The sequence below is a fragment of the Camelus ferus genome, chromosome 4 (genome assembly GCF_009834535.1).
Source record: "Camelus ferus isolate YT-003-E chromosome 4, BCGSAC_Cfer_1.0, whole genome shotgun sequence".
Lineage (NCBI taxonomy): Eukaryota > Metazoa > Chordata > Mammalia > Artiodactyla > Camelidae > Camelus > Camelus ferus.
The window spans coordinates 73391799-73415296 of record NC_045699.1 but is presented as its reverse complement, the minus strand read 5'-3'; the positions used below and the strand labels follow the sequence as shown (position 1 = coordinate 73415296).

At 61.2% G+C, this 23498-nt stretch overlaps 1 protein-coding gene across 1 annotated transcript; it reads right to left on the bottom strand.

The window, feature by feature from the left end:
* Positions 1–11: 11 nt before the first annotated feature.
* Positions 12–23498, bottom strand: DBH (dopamine beta-hydroxylase). Its single transcript, XM_032478853.1, has 12 exons — positions 23180–23498; positions 20524–20670; positions 18992–19249; positions 17906–18082; positions 17141–17243; positions 13323–13489; positions 9709–9852; positions 9305–9343; positions 8732–8791; positions 4774–4901; positions 4145–4304; positions 12–3181 (listed from the first exon to the last, which is right to left on the bottom strand). The coding sequence occupies exons 1-12, from the start codon at positions 23495–23497 to the stop codon at positions 3050–3052; spliced, it is 1833 nt and encodes a 610-aa protein (XP_032334744.1). The 5' UTR covers position 23498; the 3' UTR covers positions 12–3049.

Genomic DNA, 23498 nt, shown 5'->3' with positions numbered 1-23498 from the left:
AGGGCCGGGGAGTGAGCGCCTTCGACAGCTGGGGACTCAAAGCATCTCCGACCTGAGCCTGTCCCCACTGGACCTCTGGCAGCCTGTGGGGTTGTTTCTGGCGGTCACAATGCGGGGTGCTGCTGATGCTTTGTGCTGGGGCCAAGGAGGCTGGACCTTTCACAGCAGGAGGGACCGTCCTTAGCCTCAGAGACTGGTCCTGCCCAAAATGCCCCCGCGGACAACCTCCACACCCCTGCGGTGTCCAGCAGCTCTGTCCAGAGCTAGCCAGAGCCGGGCCCCTGGGCCCATCAGGAGAGGCTCAACTGTGAGGGTACAGGTGGCTCCCACCCTGTGCAGCTGGGCCCCAGCCTCGGCGCAGCACGGCACGGCACAGTTTCTGCGTGATGGGAATTTCTGTGTCTGGGCTGTGCACCCAGTATCCATGGTCACATGTGGCTGTTGAGCGGTTGAAATGTGGCCGATGTGACCGAGAACCCAAATGTTTTAGTTTACATCATCTCAATTCATTTAAAATTAAGCTTAAACAGCCACTGAGCCTGGTGACCACGGGGCAGTCCAGGCTTGGAGGACACACCTGCTCCAGCCGGAGCCTGCAGCCCGGGCACTCCCACCCCACCGCCAGGCCCTCTCCACACTGAGTCTGCACGGGCACGCCTCCGCCTGGGCCGCCGGGCGCTTCCAGCTGACAGGTCACGTCACCCTGTCAGCCCTCGCCCCCAGGAGGCTGGGGGACCTTCTCCTCAGTGGGCGAGGGGGAGATGGAGGCCCAGAGAAGGAAAGCAAATTGGCCAGGGCCACATGGCAGAGGGAGGAAGGGAAACCCAGGCTGCTGGACCCCCACGCCCACTCTCTCCACCGCCCCGGTCCTTCAGAAGGTGCGTGAGCCTGGACCCGGCCGCTGGTTTTCAGGTGGTGAGGCATTCCTCCAGCTGTCCTTGCTTAGCCCCCGTGAGGACCGGGGACAGTGCGCGCTTCCAAAGTAAGGAAACGGGGATGAGAGCCCAGGCTTGGCGGTCAGACAGATGCGGGGTCACTTCCCGGCTCCCTGCTCACTCTGGGTGACCTCCGCACCTTGCTTGAGGTCTCTGAGCCTCAGTTTCCCCATCCGTCAGTGGCACAGAAGCAGCACGTGTGGTGTGGGTTTGTGGGAGGCTTAGCGTGGACCAGGGTGCCTACTCCTATCAGTGACACGGCACAATACTCAGAGCCGGGCGCCGGGGTGGCGGGGCAGGAAGCCGGCAGCGCTGTCTGCAGGGGGAGGACAACACGCTGTCCCCGGGGAAGAGTGACCAGGCTGAGAGCGGGAGTGAGCGAAGGGGAGGGGGAGTCAGTGTGGGTGCTGGAAGGTTCTGGAACCGGGTGTGATTCCTGATCTCCACTAATCCTCCAGGGACCCCGGGTGAGGCGTTTCTCCTCTGTGAACCGCAGCTCCCTCCTCGGTGAGGCCAGGATGTCACAAGTGCCTCTCAGGTGTTTGGGGAACAAAACCAGGAAGGGCTGGGCTTGGGGGGCTCCCTCGAACCCTCTCCCGGAGCTCTGGGCTGACTGGGACCCCTGTCCGGGCTGGCAGGAGGGCATAATCAGAGGGAAAAGCTGTTCTTGGGCCAGACGACCATGGCCAGAGGCTGGGGGTGTTCCAGGCCGCCTTCCCCAGGCCTGCGCCCTGCAGAGGGGCCTCCCTCCCCGCTGTCATCCGAGACTATAAAAATGACGGAGGGCCGGCCGCTCTCCAGCCTCCGTCAGGCCTGGCATTTCACAGCCATCACACCCCGGGACTTACGGCGCGGGAAGCCGTGATTTATGGGACGCAGTGCCGTGCGCCCGGGCCTGCTTGTCCCGTCTGTAATGAAGTGGCTGGCAGGAGAGGCAGCCGCTTAGCAGGCCTCTGTTGAGGCGTAAGGGGGGGACTCGACGGTCCATCCATCACCCTCTCTCTCCCCTAAAGGCTGTGCAGCATTTTGCTGAACTGGCTGAACAGAGTTGAATCTGTCACTCCCAGCAAAAACCACTGAAGAGCTGAACTTGGCCTTAAACAAGAGGCGGCTAAGAGGGGCGGGAGGTGGGGACTGACCCAGGATGCAAGCGGCATGTTCCGCAGCACCCCGGGCTGGGCGCCTGGCCCTGCGCCGGGCAGAGCAGGGTTCAGGCGACGCTTTCTCCCCTAGGGGCAGCGCCACCGCGTGTTAGCGGTCACTGGGGGCCGGCCCGCGTGTGAGATTTATTCTCTCAGTAACCCACACGGCACTGGCCCCAGGTCACAGGTGAGAAGACCCAGGCAGGGGGGCAGGGCTCCCGACACAGGTCTGATGCTAGGGCCCGCTCACCCCGTCAGACACCTGTCCCGCTGCAGAGAGCAGTCGTCCCAGGCTAGTCATTCCATTTGCCAGGGAGCTGGCGCCCAGACCCCAGCCTGGATCATTGCTGTCGCCTCTTTGGGTGGCGGCAGGACTTGTTGTTAGTTTCCCTTTGGGTGGGCGGAAATATCTATTTACCCTGTGATGGAGGAATTTCCCAGGCAGGTCTCTAACTAGCTAAATGGCTTGTCCTGCCTCTGTCGGCAGGGAAGACGCCCACTGTGACAAACGAGCCACTCTGCAGGGAAATGTTTAAGTAGCGCTCGCACCATCACAACACAACACAGCCGCCATCAGCAGGGGCCAGGGACGCAGGGCCACCCTGGGCGAGCCTGCCAGCCAGGCGTGGCCCGTGGCCCGGGAGGCCGGCCCCTCCCAGCAAGATGACAGGGCTTTCGGGGCGCTGGACTCTAGACCTCCGAGGGGGTTACCCTTACGTTACGTCACAAAGCCGTGCAGAGGCCTTGGTCCGCCCAGTCCCGGGCGGGTCAACAGGGAGCGGGCCCGGGGCCCTCTCAGCCATGCAGGGGGCCCCCGGGGGGAGAATGCTAAAGGGACCGGGCCTCCAGCAGGGGCTTGGCGCAGCCCCTCATCCGGGGCACACACGGCTGTTCCATGGGGTCTTCACAGAGTAGGGGGTGCACAGAGCTGGTGCGAGCCCACAGGGGCGGGTGCGAGGAGACGGCCTGAGCTCAGCCTTCGCCCTCACCGATGCTGACCACGGTGGGCCCGGCGGGGCTCTGGCGCCGGCTGGCTGCGCAGTGAGGGGAGGGCTCTTCCAGCTTGGAGATGATCTCAGGCAGGGGCTGCCGATCCCACTCGCCCTGCGAGGGAGGGACCAGGAGGTAAACAGGCTGGAGGGAGCAACACAGGGGGCCACCCCCCCAGACACTTTGCACAACGACCTCTTGGGCTCTTGCCCTTCAACTCACCTTGTCCCAAACCCAACTCACCCTCTCCCCACCCTCCATTGCCCCTTGGGGTTCCTCACCTGGGAGTCATCCTGGGCACCCCCATCTGCCTCCTTGCCCACCCCTCACTTTATTCAGAGAAGCAAGCGGAAGCCCCAGGGTGCAGGCTGATGTTTCAGCCGTTCTCCCTCTCCCCTCCGGCAAGCCTGCATCAGGGGCCAGTTTAACCGCGTCTGACAGCTACACCTGCCCCGAACGACTCAGACCAGCCAGTGTCAGCCCCGCCTTGGTGCTGGCAGTGTTTGATTTAGTAATCAACCCAGCTCCCCAGGGCTTCCAGGAAGCCTGCCTCCCAGATCTGCAGGCTGCAGCCTCCTTGCTGCGGACCTCAGCACCGGCCCTGGCCTCCGACAGGCAGCTCCAGGGGAGTAAATGAGATGCCTTTGAATCCCAGGGGGTCTCAGAGAAGGAGGCGGAACCAGCTTGCAGTCTCAGACTGTTTGGTTTCTCACCTGCCCCTCCCTCCGCACTTTATTTTTAGGCTCTGGGGGAGGCTGCTGGCGCCCCGCTCACACCACCAAGATTAGTCCCATGACTGAAGGGAGCGCCCTCCTGGGGTGGCTGTCAGTTTCTCCCTCTGTCTGCCGGGGCCTGTCGGCACCCCCTGAGGTCTCTAACTGTCTGTGTGAGTGCTTCTTGCCAGCTCCTTGTGGGGGAGACCCGTCACCCACGCTGGCCGGCCTTCTTGGTGGGGGACTCGGGACACAGAGGGGCGGGCAGCTGCAGACCTGCCCCTGGGCACCTGGAAGCGGGGAGTGCGTCGCCGCGGCAGGGGCCCAGCTGCACGCGCCCCCGACACAGCCTGGGCAGGGGTACCTGGAAGCGGACGGCCGAGGACTTGTTGCAGTGCACGGAGATGGGGGCGAAGCCGTACAGGGCCCCGAGCACTTGGCGGCTGAAGGAGTTCCAGGGCACAGAGGCAAACTGCTCGGGCACAGAGGCCTGAGGGCAGGTGCAGACTTCCTCGCTGTTGAACCTGGTGGGGAGAAGGAACAGCCCGGGGTGGGATATGGCAGAGGGGAGGGGAGCTCAGCAGTGCACATCTTGCAGGTGGGGTGGGGTCCCCAGAGCAGCCCTCAGGCCACCTCCTCCCCAGCCTCCTAACATACTGCCCTGGCCCTGCCTCCCCACCAGCGATGGCCAGTATACTTCTCTCATTCCACCCTGGATCAGCTGGAAGTAGCTGCTGTAGGGCTGGGTGGAGGGAGCTTCTCAGGCCAAGTCCAGACTCAACAGGAGGTGAGAGTGGGGATCAATTAGTGATGTCTGCCACAGGCACCTCATGGGAGAGTGGAGGCATGATGGCCACATCTGTGCTCACCCTGCTCCTGGATTCCTCACTCTCCCCCAGCTGCCTTCCAGGGCCTGGGGGGCTCTGGGCTGGGGCTCCCTGGCCACGCCCAGGGCTGGAGAGCAGGGCAGCGCCCTCCCTGTGGGGCTGTCACCTGTTCACCAGGTGGAAGAACTTCTGCAGGAAGCCGGGGTCCACAGCACTCTTGCAGAGCTCCAGCTGCGACCGGGGGTAGTAGTGCACATAGTTGACGCACATCTCTTCCAGGATCCCAAAGCCCCCCTGCGGGACAGAGAGGATGCCCGTCAGCCCCGGCGCTTCGCTCCTGGACGCTGCCATTCAGCATTGCCATTTGTTCACTGCGTTCAGCCATTCACTCCTTCATCACGCGGTGCCAGTGATGAAGTCCCTGCCCTCTTGGAAGTCCCACTTTTGACAAGACAGACGGAAAGCAAACAAGTCAGCCAGCAAGCATGTCTCAGGTGGCGGTAAGCGTTAGGAATCAAAATACCGCGGAGGCAGCAGAGAGGGGCATTCGTGTACCCATTTCATGGATACAGAAACTGAGTCCAAGGCAGGTAAAGAGCAAGGCCTGAGTGGACTCAGGCTCCCGACCTTGGCTGGGGAGCTGCCCCCTCGGCCTCCAGTGTGAGCCGGGGGACTGAGGACTGCAGAGGAGGCCTCCCATCACAGCAGACCCAGCCCGTCTCCCAGCCATTTCCAAAGCTTTGCCCTGGAAGGAGCAGGGATTCCAGAAGAGAAGCCGGTGACTTAGAGGTCATCACAAGCCACCCAGGGCCCAGGTGAGCTCTTAGTCCTGCCGCCACTGGCTTTAGGCCCCTGGCCAGGTCCCTGCTCTCGAAGCTGCTGAATGTGGAGCCCAGACCCAGGAGAGGAGGGACCAATGGCAGAGGAGCCGGGCTGGACTGGCCCACAGACGGGGGCGGGCGCGTGGCCCCGGGCCGCCTGTGCCTTGCCGGGGCTCCCAGCGCTTTGTGAACAGTGAAGTGGGTCTGGGTGGGGTTTATCTGGCTGGTGGGAATGCTTGATACTTTATGGCAGAACAAAAGGATGATGAAAAGCCCCGCTGAGGGCTCATCTCAGTCCCTCCTCGTCCCAGCCCAGCTTGGACAAGGCACTGGAGCGGCTCTGCTCCAGGACGACTGTTTAAAATGGAAATTCCCAAGGGAGGGCGCAGCTCTGCGGCGGAGCGTGTGCTCAGCAGGCACGAGGTCCTGGGTTCTGTCCCCAGCGCCGCCATCAGATAAATAAATAAACCTGATTATCCCCACCCAAAAACATTTTTTTCAATTAAAAAAAAGGCAACCCCCAGAGCAGTTGTCAGGCTCCTGGCTGGCTCCGGTGGGGCGGCCTTGCACCTGCATTGCTCCCTGGCTCTGAGTCCCTATTTCCCTGGGGGGAACCAGGGCTTCCATCACCGATCTGCAGACCGGGAGGATAACCTCCCTCCCAAGATTCCACAAATTCCTGTTCCTTCTACTATTCTTCGCCTCAGACAGCAAGAGAGTCCCAACCCTCTGGAAGCTCTCCCTTTGTCTTGGCCCCGGAGGGAAATAACATTTCAAAGGTCCTGTCCCACAGGGCAGTGGGCCCCGGGCGGTCAGAGTTCCCCAGGGCAGCGGGCCCCGGGCGGTCAGAATGCAGGAAGGCCCAGCTGCCCTCTGCGATCCCACCTGGTGCTGTGAGGTAGCCTCCCAGAGGAGGGCGGGAGTCTGCGGCCTGGCGATGCCAGTGGTGCTCGCCTGGCAGGAACATCCGCGGAGGTGACATCAATTGGCCTGGATGAGGTTGGAGGGGGCAGGGAGCGTGGCCCTCGCTGAAGTAGCACTGAGCAGGGTCTGCCTCGGGGGGTCCCCTTCTCTGTTCACTGGCTGTATGTCCAGCAAGTGCCTCCCCTGCCGTCAGCCCCAGTGGCCTCACCTGCCGAATGGGAGACGCTGTGCTCCACCTGGGGCTTACTCATTGCATGAACTGCGCTCTACCAAGAGGCAGCACATGTAGGGTGGGCACCTGGCCCAGCTGTGCCCCCTGCTAGCTGGGTCCCCTCATTCGCTCCACCTCACTGTCTCCTGGGGCAGCTGCCTCCTAGGGTCCTGGCCAGCCTTCGAAGGTTCCTACGTGGGGACACGGTGAGTCGTTAGAACAAGCCTCCACGTGGAGCAGGTGCCCCACATTTGCAGCTGCGTGTTATGTACTGAACCTCTCCTCAAGAGGGTGCTGGGGCTTAGGGCAGGGCTGCCTGCCTACAAAGCTCTCCTGCCCTCCGAGTGTGTGACCATGGACTCAGAGAAGTTGTCACCCCAAATCCAGAGGTAGGAAGGAAATTTGCAGGCACTCAGCTCTGGGTTAAATCCTAGCCATCAGCTGTGTGGCCATGGGCAAGTGTCTCCCCTCTCTGAGCCTGTTTCTCACCTATGAAGACAGAGACAAAGATTCCTACCTTGGAGACAGGTGTCAAAGGTAAATAAGATGTGGAGACACCCCAGTGTCCATCCACACACGAATGGTGAAGAACTGTGGTCCAGCCACGTGATGGAGTCTCATTTAGCCACAGAGGGGAATGGAGCACTGACTCACGCTGCTACGTGGATGACCCTTGGAAATGTGATGCTGAGTGAAAACAGCCAGTCACAAAAGGGCGCAGATCGTATCATCCCATTTACCCAAAGTCCAGAATTGGTGACTCCATAGACACAGCAAGCAGATCAGGGGTTGCCTGGGGCTGAGGGGACAGGGAGGGAGTGTAGGGGTGTCGGCTGGAGGATTCAGGGTTCCTTTTGCAGTGATGAAATGTTCTGAAATTCACAGGTGACGGCTGCACGTAGCACATACACTCAACGCCATCGAATCGCACACTTGGAATGGGTGAATTGTACGGTGTGTGAAGTATACCCCAGAAAAGCGAAAGGAGCCAGAGAGCAAAAGCTCAATAAACGTTGGCTGAGTGAAAGGACAGAGTGGTGCCAGGTGTGGACCGCGGTTCCGGGGGCATGGACGGCCGGCTGGGATGTAACCCAGGTGTGGTCCGCTTGGAGCCTCGGGATTCACGAGATGATTGCTGGGAGCTAAGCGACTAACAAGACAGTCAGCAAGGCTCCGTCAGCAGGCGGCCAGTGTGCCCGGGGCAGCCTAGGTGGATGCGCGTTGACCCCCCCGTAACTGTTAGCAGCATCCCCTTTCTCTCCAGAAGTGCCCCAGCTGCATGACACGTCCTGTGACCACACATCTGCTGGCACTGTCTGCACACCCGGCCTTGAGGACAGTCTCTCCCCTAGTAGCTCCTCCTCCCTGGCTGTCCAGAGTCCAGCCCAGATGAACCCGTGTCCCCTCCCTGCGGAGCAGAGTCAGCCATAACTTTGCACAGAATTGTCTTTGCGCAAAACCCAGAAGGGGACAGCATGATGATGAATGTTTCTGTCGCCCCTTTAGTTTTGCTGATTAACAGTTAGAAAAGCAGGGGCAGGGCGACCTAAGGTCGGAGAATGTTCTTTGTCCCCCGGGCCTTCCTGCCCACCTCCCCTCTGCCCAGAGCCCTGATTCTCCTTCCTCCGCCCCCATCGCCACCCCGCCCCCTCCTTGGTCTCTGCCTGACAATCACTCCTCCACCTCGTTGTCGCTGGCGGCAGGTGTGGCAGACCTGTCTCCCTGGGCGACTGAGCTGTGCGGGGCAGGGAGCAACCCCTCGCCCATGGCCTCTCCCAGCACTGGCTCTGCTGCTGACACACCTTCACTGCAGTGGCTCTCGAATTGGGACAGCCGTCAGAATAACCCAGGGAGCTTGTTAGACCACAGACCACGGGTGTCACCACCCAAATCCCAACTCTGCATGGGTCTGAGGAGAAGCCAACGAGCTTATGTTTTTTTAACCAAGTTCCCAGGGATGCAGGCGCAGCTGGTCCAGGGACCACAGCCCTAGACCTACTGGTGTATTGAATGGGGGTGGGGCACCTCGCCCTCCGGCAACCTCCGCTCCAGATGAGGAGTTAAGACTGGTCCTCATGAAAGTGTAGGAAGTCCCAGTTTGAACCCTCCCCCCCCACGGCCACACGTGCTCCCCGGGCAGGTGGCAGAGGGAAGCTGGGGTGACTTACCACGGTGGCCAGCTTCCTGTCTTCCGTGTTGTATGTGCAGGAGGTGATAAGCACGTCTCCCTGCAGAGCCAAGCCAACAGACGCCCACTGGCACCTGCCCACCTGGGGTGCCAGGTGTGCTGGGCCCACCCCACGTGTGCCTGTGCTCGTCAGTCCGCTACTGAGGAACCCACAGGTGAGGTCACACTCTGAGTGTCCCCAGGGAGTGATTACTTGTCGGCTTCTGTGGCCCCTTTGTACAGGGGCCGCGGGCTGTGACAAGCCCCCTCCTGGCCTGGGACTCCCCTCCGGCACCTTCAGCAGCCCCCACTGACCTCCAGGCCCTCGTCTCTCCCTAAAGCTCTCTGGTTGGTGGTCGGCTAATAGGGTAGGCGGAGCCCATCACCCGAAGCGCCCTCTGGTCCTGTCCCCTCTGGGCCTCTCCTCGAAGTCCCAGGGAGCCTAATGGGGGCGGGGAGCCCCAGCCCCTGCCCTGCGCGGACATGGTTCCAGAAGACCTCCCATGGCCTCCGCCCTCCCCCATCGCGTCCTGTCCCTCCCCTCAGGCCTCCCCGTCCCTAACTGGGCACTCACCGGGTGGACAGAGACGACCTTCTTCAACATGCGGATCTCCTGGGGGGCGGGGCGGAGGGCGGGGAGAAGAAGACGGGCCGTCAGAGAGCTCCAGGCCCCGCCCCCGGCCCCGCCCCAGCCCGCCCCCTGGGGGAGGCCAGGGTTGGCTACAGCTGGCCTCTGGCCAGGGAGGGATTAGGACCCGAAGGCAGTCATCTAAGGGATGCCAGGTGCCCCTACGCCCACAGTTGGCCACACACCAGAGTCCCCCGCCGGAGTCCCTCCCTTAGAGTAAGTCCACCAGAGGAACCAGCCGGCTGTGTGTGCTCCTCGGGGGTCTGGGCCCAGCCCGGGAGAAGGAGCCCCGGGGTGGGCTTTGGGGAGAGAGGGGGTCCGACAGGGCGGGCGGGGTGGGGGGTCCCTACCTGGAAGTGAGGGCTGTAGTGGTCGTCCCGGTTCACGACCTCCATCTCGCAGCCGTCCCGGGCCAGCACCGTGACCACCTTCCTACCCGCCAGGTGCGTGTGGAGCTGAGAGGCGAAGATGTGGATCCCCGAGGGAGGCAGGGCCTGCAGGGGCGGGGGTGGGCGCGGGTGGGCCAGGGCCTGAGCGCGGCGGGCCGGCGGCACCTCGGGCCACGGAGCAGCCAAGGGAGCTTGCTTCCCTGGACTCCGCATCACCCCGGCCCGCCCTTCTCCCTGGGCAGTTAAATCCCCCACCAGAAAGCTGTGTGATATCACTTACGTGTGGAATCCCCCCCAAAAAAGACGAACGAACGTATTTATAAAACAGAAACAGACTCACAGACATTGAGAACCAACTTGTGGTTACCGGCAGGGAAGCGGTTGGGAAGGGGCAGATTGGGAGTTTGAGATCTGCAGAAACTATCCACTGTCTGTAAAACAGCTAACCAGCAAGTTTATACTGTAGAGCACAGGGACGCTATGCAGTATCTTGCAGTAACCCCTAATGAAAAAATGTGAAAAGGAAGATGTGTGTGTGTGTGTGTGTGTGTGACTGAGACATTACTCTGTGCACCAGAAATTGACACAACATTGTAAACTGACTACACTTCAGTAAAAAAATTATTAAAAAAAAAAGAAAAATACCCAAGTTTAAAAGATCACTTATACAAAGAAAAAAAATCTGTTGTCCTAAGAATGATGTCGTGGTCACAGCCGGGTCTTCCAAAACCGCACTGCTGGCTTGGAGGCTCATTTGGGGACCAATGGCTTCCCTTTGGTCCTCCCCTCTGGTCAGTTCAGTCAGTTCCACAGACTCTAAGGCGGAGGCCACCAAAGTGAGCACACTGTGGCCTCCCTGCTCCGCGGAATGATGTCTGGTGGATGACAGATGGCGACAGAGCTGGGTCTTCCTGTCCAGCCTGCCACGTTCTAGCACCCGCAGGCCTCTACTTCCCTGTGGCGCGAGCTCCCTACGTCCATGTAACCACCAGGCAGCCAGTCCCTGCTGTCACCAGCACCTCGTGTTACAGCCGTGACGCTGACCTTCAGAGTGGTCGGCGGGCCAGACCTCACGTCACCACCGGGACAGAAGGGACTCTTCCAGAGCACGGGTGTCTTCCCTCACTTAACGTCCACTCGCTTCAGACAGAACATCTCCTAAAATGGATTACACACACCAAGCGTGTTGTCCACGAGGCGCCGTAGCCCCGACCACGCACCGCCGTGTTCTTTTCTGCTTTGTGCACACCATCGATAGCTCGGGGAGTTCCTGGTGCTGTCACCCATCACTGGGGACCCCAGGCTGCTGCACTGTCTGCAGGCCACCTGACTCCACGTTTGTGCTTCTGTCTTGTTCTCCACCAGCTACTGTCCTTTGTCATTATTAAAAATTTGCGGTAACTTCTGGCCCCCTTGCAGAGATTTGAGGAATGGGAAACCTTATGGCCACATTTGTGATGATTGGGTTGAGCCTCAGAGCCCCTGCTGATGGGTGGGCCCTGGGTTTCTCCCCTCAGGTCCCCAGGGGCCAACCACTTGCCCGGAGATGCGGGTGTGACAGGTGAGGGGGGACAGCTGTCCTGGGGCCTCTGGACCAGAACACTGACCTTCTTCTCGGCTTGTCTTCTTCAGCGAGGAGCTCTAGGCCACACAGGCTTCTGACTGTGGGAATGGTGCCCCTTGGTGTCAGCTCACGGAGGCGAGACCCCACTCCGTGGGAGGCCCTTCAGTAGCGTCCACAGAAAGAATGTACCATTTAAAGGGGAAAACGCAGAAAATTGAATTCTTTATGTTGTTCTAAGGTATTTGGAGACTCTGGTGAGAGAAGGCAGGTCTGTGGTCCTAGGCTGGCGAGAGGCGTTCTCAAGGTCAGCTGTCAACATGACCTGGTCCTGCTGGCGAAGGGCAGTGGCTCGGTCTGGGGCCACTCTTCCCAGTGAGTCTGCAGCCCCAGCCCCAGGCCGGGCCACAGAGCCCTCCCGCTGGCAGTTTGGGGACACGACGTGGGAAAGTGCCAGGTGCAGCTGCGGGCAAGACTCCTTGCCACTCCTAGACTCGGACGAGAGGCGCTGATGCCCTGTGGGTGCGGGTGAGGCTGGGCGGGCTGGCAGCTCTGCCTTGTCCCTCTGGCTCGGGGACACTTGGAGGCTCAGGGAGCCCACGTGAGGAACAAATCCCACTGAATCAGATCACCAGGAAGACAAACCCACTGTAGAGCGCATCATGACGCGGCCTGCTGTGTGAGGCCAGGCCGACCCGGGTCTGACTCCTCACTCTGCCACCGCAGGCACTGCGACCGGCCAGCCTCAGTCTCCTCATCCGTGAAGCGGGGCTGTTGACACTCACTTTGCAGGTCGGGGTGACCAGCAAGGGGACAACACAGAGGGAGTGCTTGCAGCCCTCACAACAGACTGTGGAATAACATGCACGACAGAAAAGGAACTCGCCGCCAAGAGCAAGACGGACGACCCACCAGAAAACCTGGGCACCCGTTATGAACAGATATTCACAGGCAAGAAGGCCCAACGGCCAAGAGGCAGATGGAAAAATCAGGTTCCATAAACAGGGAAATTCAAACTGGACAACCGTGCTGCTTCTCCCAAGCGACTGAGCAGATATATCAGCACTGATGGTGCGGTGGGTCGGGAAATCCGGGCCCTGGGGACCCGCTGTTCCTGTGTGTGGATGGGGCATCAGAGGGGCTTTCTGGGGGGCGTCTTGCCAGATTTATTCAAATTAAAGCTCACATCTCTGTGCGTGGCAAGCCCGCTGCTAGGAGCCACCTGATAAATGTTCCCGGTGCGCACAGGACCTCCCCATGGCCTTCTTCCCACCCGTGAAAAGTGGTCAGCGGCCTGGAACTGGTAAGAAGGGGACAGTTCAGCACAAGGATGGGGCTGGGTGAGGCCAGGGAGCCCCAAGGGTGCAGAATTTGGGGAGTCATTTCTGCTCCTCTGGCAGCTAGGTCCCACTGCCGGCTGAGTCTAAGCGCCGACCTGTGCCCCTCCCTGCCCTCCCATGGCCCCGGGGACCAGTGCATCTGCGTCCTGGGCACCCTGCTGGCCTCAGCTGGTCCAGCACTGGTAACGCCCCCAGGGAATCCACACTGGACGCCGGGTGTCATCTAAAGGGAAGTCATGGGGCAAACGGTTAGCATTCAATTTGTTTTTAAACACACCCCATGTAAGAGCGTGTGGAAACACGTAGGGGAGAAGTCTGGAGGGACACATAAGACCCCATAACCGGCTGTCTCGGGCAGGAGGAGAGGCCGCTGTGGCCTGGGCGGTCTCTATCGTTAGCCGCACGGCCTGCGTTTTTAGTGGTGAACACGTCCGTCTCACTCATAGGATGAACGCGCATTTGGAAATGCAGAGCGTGCAGGTTTGACAAAGCGGGAGCCCTGCTACTGCTGGAGGAGGAGGTCGGACGCACACCGGAAGCCTCCTTTGCCTCCACAGGAGAGAGAGAGAGAGGGAAGTGCAGGGTCGGGAGTCAAAGCCACAAGCCGCCTCCCTCGGCCCCGCCCGCAGGGTCGCAGCGGCGGACCAGGGGCGCCAGGCCCAGCCCACACTCACCAGCTGGGTGCACTTGTCCGTGCAGTAGCCACTGAGGACGAAGGCCGTCTCCTGCGGCGGGACGGCCATCACCGGCGTGTACACCAGGCCCAGCTCCAGGATGCCCGCGTCGAAGCGTCGCAGCGTGGCCGTGTAGTACAGGCGGATGCCCGAGGAGTCGCGCCGGCCTGGGAGGAGGCGGGCGGCGGTGAGGCAAGGCCCGCTCTGCCAGCCGCCCCCCCGCAGACCGACCAGGAGGCGCCCGGTCACCCCACACTGGCCCCCGCCTGCAGCTGTACCGAGAGCCCTGCATTTGTTCCCAAAGCTGTCACCACCTCAAGGATCTATTCACGCACCCCAACGTCACCCACGTGGAAAGAAAGAGCTGCTGTGTCTGTGGAAACGAGGCAAATGCCTCGGAAAGAGTTCAGGCAGGCAAGGAGACCGAGCCACCGAAGCGGGTCGGGGAGAGGCCCACAGTAGATCTGGGAGACTCGCCAGCCCCCCAGAGTCTCACTGCTCAGCCAAGGGGATCTGAGAGGGAGTCAGCCAGCAGGACGGCCTGTCTTTACAGTCTGGGCAGAAAGGAGGGCACGGCCCGGCTCACAGAGGAGCCAGGGCCCCCTTCGGGCAGGCGAGCGCGCGTCTGTGCGGTGAAACCAGCAAGAAACATTTAAGGTGCAGCCTTCTGGCTTTGAGTCCTGTCCTGCAGGGACCCGGGACCCATGTCTACCGAGAGGACATCTCGGGACAAATCCGAGCAGGGCCGAGGCGGGCCCCCGAAGCAGGGCTGGCCCCGGCGGGCAGGCCCCTGGGTCGCGCACCATCCCAGGCTCCTCTTGCTCGACAGCGCTCTGTGTGCTCTCAGACAAGTTGCTGCCCTCTCTGGGCCTGAAGCCAAGGGCCTCTCCCAAAGAAGAATTCAGCCCTTCTGCCCGCCACGGTCCGTCCAGTCACACCTGCCGACTCTTCCTGAAGTCAGCTAATTGGAAGAGAGTCCAGGAAGCTCCTTGGGCAGCCTCCCAGCGGCCAGTCAAAGCTGATGGCCCGCCTTCTAAGGATGCTGGCACCCAGGTACAGCCACAAAACCATGTGGCCTCCAGGAGCCCCTCCCCTGCCCTATCCCTGCCTGGAATCGGTCAGCGAGGCCCTGAGTACTTCGGGGTGGGGCATTGGGCTGGTCCCTTGTGGGAGCAAGAGGGTGGATGTGGCCCACCACCCTAGAATTCGCAGAAGAGCTGGGGGGCGGGTGGGGGAACCCGAGTAACCGGAGAATCATCGCCTCACATGTACAGACAAGGAAACCGAAGCTCAGAGCTTGAGCTGGAGACCCTGCAGGGCTGGGAAGTGCCGGCACTGGGACCACAGCCCAGGGCGCTGTCAGCGGGCTGGGCTGTCTCCCCGCTCAGCCACTCGGAGGTGGAGCCACGAACACCCCCTCTGCCTCCTTCCACCTTTCCCTCCCTCGCTCCGCCACACTCCCCCTGCAGTGTCCAAACTCAGCCTCTGTGTCTCTGGGCTGATTGCATCAGAGGATAATCATAAAAAGGGAGATGCAATTGGTTAAAATTCGGATGGGGGTTAAATAATGAAATAATTGTGGGATTTTGATATTTATAGAAAGGCGACCCGTCTCCAGATTTGTGAAGTGATGGGAGCCTCCAATACGTGGCAAAGGTTCCATAAATACAGGCAGATCATCAGGGCAAGACAGACTTCCCTGAGCTTAAGGAGCTTTCAAAAATCCATTTGCTTTCAGGTTTTAAATGAGCAATACGGGATTTATATCCCGTATCATGCCAAGGCCCACGCGGACTTCTGCTTCTCTCTGTGCGCGCTGGAGATAACTCCAGCGGTGGCAGGAAGTATTAGTTACGCATCCGGGAAGGGATCGTTAGCAGCCGTTGGCTGAGTGCACCCCGGGGCCCACATCCAGCTGGGCGAGGGGGGCACAAGCTCCTCCAGCTTCAGAACGGCTGAGGGAGCTCAGCAAGCACAGGCAGGGGTGTGGGCACCCACCCAGGGCCACGCAGCCCGGGAGGGACAGAAAGAAAAAGACAGAAAAAAAAGAGACAGAAAGGAAGAGGGCTGTGTGGCTACGTATGATGGAAGATGCTGGTGAAACAGAGAGAGGAAAATGTCCCCAGCTTCTGATGCAGGGTCACCTGGCATCGCTGCCCTGAAGACCAAGTCCGGTTGCTCCACCTTCAGGCACCAGGTGACCCAGTGGTCCCTGCTCTCTGATCCCCTCCACCCCTCTTTCCCATTCCCTGCACTGCAGCCAGGCCGGGCAGCCTGTGTTCCCGGAACACGCTCTCCCTTTCCCGTCCCTCCATCTGGAGTGTGGCACCTGTCTGTCTCCCTTGTGAAAACCTCCTCGCCCTCCAGGCTCAGGTCCAGTGCTGCCACGATGCCCCGCAGGCCGTGTGGGCTCCTGCTTTTACAGGTGCCTGCAGTTTGCTGGTTCTCCCTCCTGAGAAGCCCTCTCACCTTTCTGGACCTAAGACCTGGAGCCATCTGGGGACCGAGATCGCCATCCTTCATTCCGCACAGGGGGACCCTTGTGGATTTGTGTTTGCTGAGTATAAACTCAACAGCACGAAACAAACGAGAGCCAGCCCTCCGGTGCCCAGGGCAGACGTCGCGAATGAGTCCCGGCACTGCCCCGCGGGGGGGACAGCCTCGGCCGGGTCTCCAGCAGGAGCTCGAGCCACCGCTGAGGGCCAGTCAAGGAGCCCCGCAGGCAGGACCTGTTTGCCACCCTGGCACGGAACACGCGGAGAGGAAATCTCATTCACACACTCACACTCCAGGCACACATTTGCTCTTGGTGAGGTAGTTTGAGAAGCAAGAGGGACATTCACAGCCAGAAACGTCCCTGATTAAGCAGGCACTCCCTGTGCAAGGAGGACAGTCCTGGGGCCATGGCTCCCCGTGGTCAGGGACCACTCTGGCCCTGGACTGGCCTGTGTCCTGCCATCCTGCCAGGTGCCCTGTCCCAGCCCAGCCTAGTCTAGGGGTGGCAGAGCCACCTCCCATGGGTGCTAGAGGATGACCCCGTCGGGGAGGGGTAATCAGAGATGCAGGCATCTCCCGGTCTGAGCAGCCTCACTCAAGTTAGATTTCCAGGGGAGACCGTGCTGGGGGCACCGCTCCAGCCTACAGCCTCCCTCCATTGCTTGAAACCTCATTGGTTGGCGCACCCTAAAACTAGCCTTCTGCTCTGGCTGGTGCCAGTGAAGAAAGGGTGTGGGGACAGGGGAGAGCCACGTTTACTCAGACGGATCCAACATCTAAGTGATTCCTTGCCAGGTTCAAGTGTGGGCTGAGCCATAACAAAGCCAGGTGACCAAGACCATGGTGGGGGGCAGCTCAGACCAGACCTCCTAGCTCTAAATTCCTACTCACTTCATGGCCCTGGTGCCATCCTTTTACCACTGGGTCTCAATTTCCTCATCTGCAAAATGGGCACACAAGAAACCTCTGCCTGCCTGTCCCAGGTGGTGCCTGGGACAGCGCTGCATCAGTGGCAGATGGTGTTTATGAGGGCAGAAGGGGTGAAGGTGCTCGACCCCCGCCAGGCGGGGTGCGGGGATGAGCCCGCCACCACAGCCCTGCTGGGGAGCCTGGCACCGGCACGGGAGATGGATGTTGAGCGAGAGACACACGGGAAGGGTGCAGGCCGCTCGGGTCATGTAACAGGGAGGCTGGACGCTGGGAAGATGGACGCGGTGATGACCTCTACCCGCATAACCATCCTGACTGGCCAAAGCCGCGTCCAAGGGTTCCCAAGGGGAGGACGGATATGGAGATGGGGACACACTCCCCGCACTTCCTACCTTTTATCTTCAGCGGATTGTGGTAGTGAACTTCCAGGCGGAGAAATCTGGAGGACCCGGGGCCCCCGAACGCAAGGCCAGCTTCCTCCGGGTAGTAGAAGGCCTGCGGGAGAGGGCAGGAAGGGGGCCAGGTGTCCAGGTGCCACAGCCCAGGCAGGCGGACTGGGGTGTACCAAGAGGGGCCCCAGGCGGGGGTCAAGGCGAGCCCGCCGAGTGCGGGGCCTGAGCTACAGCGGGTGACGTAGGCAGGGCAGCTGGATCAGAGCAATGCGCTCCTGCTGAAGCACAGTCACTCCCAGCCGCACGACACCCTTATTAGAGTCAGGGTCAGGGAATGGGGTGAGCTTGTGCCCCGAGGCCAGCCCACCGCCCACGCCCCTCCTCCGGGCTAGTAGCGGAAGCGATGGCAGACCCTGGACGCAGTCCGTGGAGGCTGCAAGAACCAGCCCTGCCACCAGCCAGCCCTGGGGCCCCCATGCAGAAACCTCTCCAAGTCCAGAGGGACACGGGATCCGCGCCCATGAGGACCACCAGCATGCGAGGCTTTCGCATTTTGACAGGGAAGTCCCAGAGGCTGGAGGGCACATTCGTGGCTCAGAAGAGCCGCAGGACTTCGACTGTGCACAGGCTGGGAAGGTGGGGAGCAGGCAGGGTGACTGGGGATCGGAGCACCCCAGTGGTGCAGGCCCAGGAAGGGCCTCATGAGCCCCCGCCAGTACCCCCCCAGGAGGCCCTCGAGCCGGGCGCCACCGGGCACGCACACACCTTGGCGCCCAGGGCCCAGGCGGCCAGCACGTGTCTGCAGTAGTTGAGACGCTCGGGCTTCATCTTGGAGTCGCAGGGCCCACTGAACTGGGGGAAGCTCTGGAACTCGGCAGCGCACTGGAAGACTTCCATGTGGTGCACCAGGGCCTCGTTGCCCTCGGTGACGATGGGCTCGTACTGTGGGGAGTGGGGCACTGAGCCGGGGCAGCAGACCCCCATCCACCCACCCGCTCATCCTTCCTGGCCTGGCTCTGGCCCAGTGGCTCCCCTCCATGGGCCTCTGCTTGCCACTCTGTAGAATGGGAGGGTTAAGCCGGTGATTTCCAGGGGTGCTTCTGGGGCTCGGGGCTTTGAGGGTGGAGCCACCAACTGGTAAGAGGCAGAACCTGCCAGAAGCCCATGATGAGCTCCAAGGCAAAGGGCATGGGGATCCAGGCCAGCCATTTCCCAAAACGTGGGGACAGGGAGGCAGTGGGGAGGTGCAGTGGCTTGACAAGGACAGAGGCTGCCCAAGGCTAAGACTGCACCAAGGGTCCAGGTGCAGGTGTGAGTCAGGCCCACCACTCCCTGCTGTGTGACTCTGGGAGCTCACACGGCCTCTCTGGGCTGCACTTCCTCTACTGGGAATAAGGCTGACAATACTCAGTACTGTGTGTGTACTACTGTGGTGATGGAGGAGGTGACCCCCCTCCCTTCTCCCAGGGCCGGGCAAACAGTGGACATTCAACAGCTACTGTCATTTCTGTTACGCCTCCGGGTGGGGCCTGACAGACAGACAAAGAGACAGCAATTCCAGTCCCAGGGGAAGATGCAAAAATCAAGACGTCAGTTGGCTTTGGTCCAGGCTGGGAAGGTGGGAGTGAGCAGGGTGACCGGGGACCAGAGCACACTGGTGGCTGCAGGAAGTTCAGACCTTGCCTGGGATTCAGGAAGTAGGGGCCACCTGGTCCAAGCAGGACCACGGACAGCTCTCCAGGACAGACCACCTCTCTGCAGGCCGCTGAGGCCGCAGGCGGGAGCAGAGCTGGGAAGGGGACCTGGGCCTGGAGGCCGCCTCTCCCCGCACCCCCGGCCCTGCCCACGTACCATGACGATGTGGTGCCGGGAGAAGCCCTCTGGGAGCTCGGTGATGTGGCACCAGTACGTGGTCACCTGGCCCGGGATCAGGACATCCGGGGCGCGGATCTCCATGGTGCGCACGTCCGTGGGCAGGGCCGGGATGGAGATGTTGGGCTTCAGCAGCTGCACCCTCTGCAGCCCCGTCTGCAGGCCTGAGGTGTTGATGGTCTCCAGCGCCCGCAACGGTTCCTCCAGGATCCCGTACACCAGGTGGACGGTGCCGTCCTGCAGCGGACACAGGCCCAGCACTTGCCCACTCACATCCCCCAGAGTCGACTCCCGGTAGCTGGGGGGGCTGCCAGGTCCCTGCCCCCTCGCCCGGCAGGTGCCATGCCTGGTTCTCATCTCTGTGAAGGAAGGGAGCTTTGAGGCTCAGGGTAGATCCGGTAGGGGCTAAATCCGGGGCTGGTCATCACCAGAGCTCCTGGTTTCCATCAGACATTTATACATTTTGTCTTTCTAAATGCTTTCTACCTGCATTTGCTTGGCATCCATCCAGCTAACCATCACTGGACCCTTGGGAACCAGGCCGGCTGGACCGCTGGGGACCAGGCTGGTTGGCCCACCTGGGACCAGCACCAGTGGGGACAGGGCTGTTCTCTGCACAGGTGTCTTGGAGCTCCAGGCAGGAGGCTCCCACACACCCAGCCTGGAGGCTCTGAGCTGTGCACAGGTGGGTACCAGACGCCCTGCAAAGTTCCAGGAGAGGGTCCTCTGCCTGCCCTTGCCTTGACCATGGGGAAGGTGATCTAGAGCATGAGGACGCAGATGACCTTCTGGAAGGACACCCCCTCTGGCTCCAAGTCTGCCCCACTGCGCCACGAATCTCTGGGCAGGTCCTTCCCCGCCCTGGCCTCAGTTTCCTCGTCGGGCACACCACCAACCCATGCCACTGTCGCACGGTAAGGGTTACACAGGACGATGGGTGTCAAAGTGCACTGGAAAAGTAAAAGGATTTTGTCTTCGAGAGAAAACTGTTTCCCTGAAGGGTCTCGGAGCCGCATGAGAAGCCTGTGGGTCTTGGATTGGCTGAGGCTACTCAGAGCAGGTCAAGACTGACAGAGCGCCTAGCTCCCTTCCTCCCTTTACAGACAGGTAAACCGGGGCCGGGAGGAGGAGGGGACCTGCCCCGAGCCTCGCAGCCTGTCGGCCACAGGGCCAGGCTGGGAAACCGGGTCTCCTGGGCTCGTCCCGGAATTCTGCTGAAGAGGATGGAGCAGGAGGGACCGAGTCAGGCACAAGATCACTCAGTTCCCCGTCTGAGAGGCTTTGGGGCGAGACCCACATCTAGAAACAGGCCGGCTCTGTGTCACCCCACAGCTGCTTCCTGTAGGATCAGAGGCCAGTGGTGGAGCTGGCTTCTCCCAGACTGCTTTGTCCCCTGCCCAGCTGCCCCCGGAGTCCCTTCTCCCTGTGCACGGCCGCCCCGGGGACGTGACCCCAGGATCTGAGAGAGATCCATGCAGCCCGTAGTCTCTTGGGCACGCACTGCCACCCACCTCGATGACGTAATCCTCGGGGTCACAGGTGCCAAAGGGCCTCTTGAAGAGCAGGGACAGGCCTTCTGGGGTCCTCTGTGCCCGCAGCAGCTGGTAGTCCTGCTGGGAATCCAGGTGGACCTGCCCCTTCTGGTCACTCCAGGCGTCCTGCAGAAACGAGTTCGGGTCCAGAGCTAGGACGCTGGAGCTTGGGGCTGGCCGCCCTGGGGTCCCCGGGGCTCTGCCCAGGGTGGGGCTCACGCCCGTGTTCAGTGTCCGCCTCAGACAGTGAAGTTGACCTCCAACCCCACACTCTTTCTCTGTGGCCTTGACACATGGCCTCAAATGCAGGTTGGGACTCACAGGAGCTGGGTAGCCACGCAGGTCCCCAGACCTCTGGGTGGGACCCAAGAATCTGTGTCACAAGGAAGGTGCTGTAATTCGGAACGTGGTCTGCTTCTTTGGTGTGTGGAGGGATGGGCCATGACAGCACATGGAGCCCAGGAGATGGGAGACGCGGGGCGGCAGGAGGGAGGGGCTGGGGACAGGGTTTCAGGGACCCCCACACGTGCTTGCCCCCGAGCGGGAGCCTGCCTGAAACACTGCGCCCTGGGCATCTCGCTAACCTCGCCCTGGCCCTAGCCTTGCTTGAAGAGAGTAAACTGAGGCTCGGGGGCAACAGAACTCCTGTGTTTCCCCAGAATGCTCAAGAGTGGCGGCTCTGGCCCGACCGCTGCCCTCCCCTCTCCCCAGGGCTGCCTGCATACCCCAACTCTCAGGCTCAGCCACCCAGGGGCTCCAGGCCAGTGCAAGGGACAGACATCCACCTGGCAAGGGGCTGCGATCTCTCCCTGACACGCAGGCCTTTGTTTGGGTTTGGAAACAACACGGGACCACCAGTCCTTGGCCTGAAGATTTTTTTAAACCCTGCATTCAGGGATAAAGCCTGTTTTCTCCACTTCCTTGAGGAAGAAAGAAAGAGAGAGAGAGAGAGAGGAAGGAAGGGAGGAAGGAAGGAAGGAAGGGAGGGAGGAAGGAAGGAAGGGAGGGAGGAAGGAAGGGAGGGAGGAAGGAAGGGAGGAAGGAAGGAAGGAAGGGAGGGAGGAAGGAAGGGAGGAAGGAAGGAAGGGAGGAAGGAAGGAAGGGAGGAAGGAAGGAAGGAAGGGAGGAAGGAAGGAAGGGAGGAAGGAAGGGAGGAAGGAAGGAAGGAAGGAAGGGAGGGAGGAAGGGAGGAAGGAAGGAAGGAAGGAAGGGAGGGAGGAAGGGATCGAGGAACCTGCACAGAGTTTTGCAAAGTCCTCCCGGGAGAAGAGCAGCAGCGTGAAGCTGAGGGGCCTTGCAGACTTCGCAGGACTCATTTTAAACAGAAGCAGAAAGTCAACTTGCGATTCTTCAGCTGGAAATCTAGAGTGTATTTGTTGAACATACTGTTTAGGATGGAAAAACAAGTCTGACATTTGTTTGCATAGGAATTTGTTGTGCAAATTAATCCTGCCTTGTGCGGGAGGGCGAAGTCACCCCAGCTCTCTTGGCAGCCGGGAAAAGCTGATCCCGGGGGCTGGGCTGCTGCTCTGGGACCGGCTCGGAACCAGGCTGCCCAGGACTTCCTTGGCCGTGACCCGTAAGCGCTGAGCATCCTTGTGTGGGAGGCACTGCCTCCAGGGGCCAGCGTGGGGCCCTGACCAGGCAGCTCACCCGGCCTCCTGCCCAGCTGCGAAGCGGGAAGCTCCGGCCTGTTGAACGGCTGTGGGAATTGGACGAAGCACGGTCAGGTTCCAGAAAAATCAGCTGGAACCAGGTCGTGTGAACTCACACCGCCCAAGAAGGTGGAGAGGGAGGACTGTCCCCATTTTGCAGCGGGGCCTGGGGGCCTGTCCTGACTCTGGTGCCCCTGCCGGGTCCCACACTGAACTGGAGTGGAGCCTCTGCTCACAGATCCAGTGCCTCCAGACTGAAAATGTGTTTTAACCCTTCTGTGTCTGTTTCCATGGGAGAGGAGCCGTGTGGAGGAAGGTGGCTGGGGGGGAGGTGACTGGGCCCCTGCCTCCCAGGGGGCCTCCCTTCAGCTTCCTGAAGGCCCCCAAGCCCCTCTAGTTTGAAGGGAGAACTCCCCCCTTCTCCACCCTTTCTGGCAAGAATGGGGGTGAATTTGAGGCGTGGGGTGAAGAGTGCACCCTCGGCGGTTCGGCTCGGCCCCGCTCGGCCGGAGCGGGGGCGGGGGCGGGGCGCCTGCCCTGCTCCGGTCACCACGCGCGCCGGCACCGGGCCGTGACACTGCGTCCTGGGCAGTGGGCGTGCACACTGGGCACTGTGCTTGGCCCCGTGTGACCTCCAGGTGTTGTCTGTAGGAGTGGGGCCCTGGGGTCTGTCCTCATGCGCGTGGGGCAGAGGAGAGCATGCGTTTCTGTGGCACGTGTGTCCTTCACGAGCGGCTGTGCTCCTTGGGCTGTCTGGCTCTGTTGTCTGGGGTGTGCGGGCACGGAAGGACCACGGGAGACATCCATTTCCCATTTTGTCCTCGCATCAGCATCCCCGAGACCCCCACGCTTGGGACACGAGGGATGCTCAGAGTGGATGCGAACAGAGAGGCGGGAGAGCAGCTCCCTTTTCCCGGTTAAGGAGAGAGAGGGTAGACAAAGGGGCAAGGTCAGGGCTCTGGGGCTGGGGAAGGACTTACCCCGAAGTAGGCACTGTCCCCGTCGGTCCAGAGCACGACCAGGTCGGCATTCTCCATCTCGCCACGGTCTGACATTCCAAAGAGAACCCCAGCCTTGAGCTCCCGCACTAGGAGCTGGAAGTAGACGGTCTCCTGCGCGTAGCTGACGTTCCAGGACAGCTCCAGGGTCCCCTCGGGGTCCAGGGGGATTCGGTAGGGGAAGGGGCTCTTGGGTGGTGCCGAGCCCTGCAGGGCGGCCACCAGGATGACCAGGAAGACGGCCACAGCCGTGCCGTACATGGAGGCGGCCTCACGCGTGCTGGGGCTGGGGACCTGCATG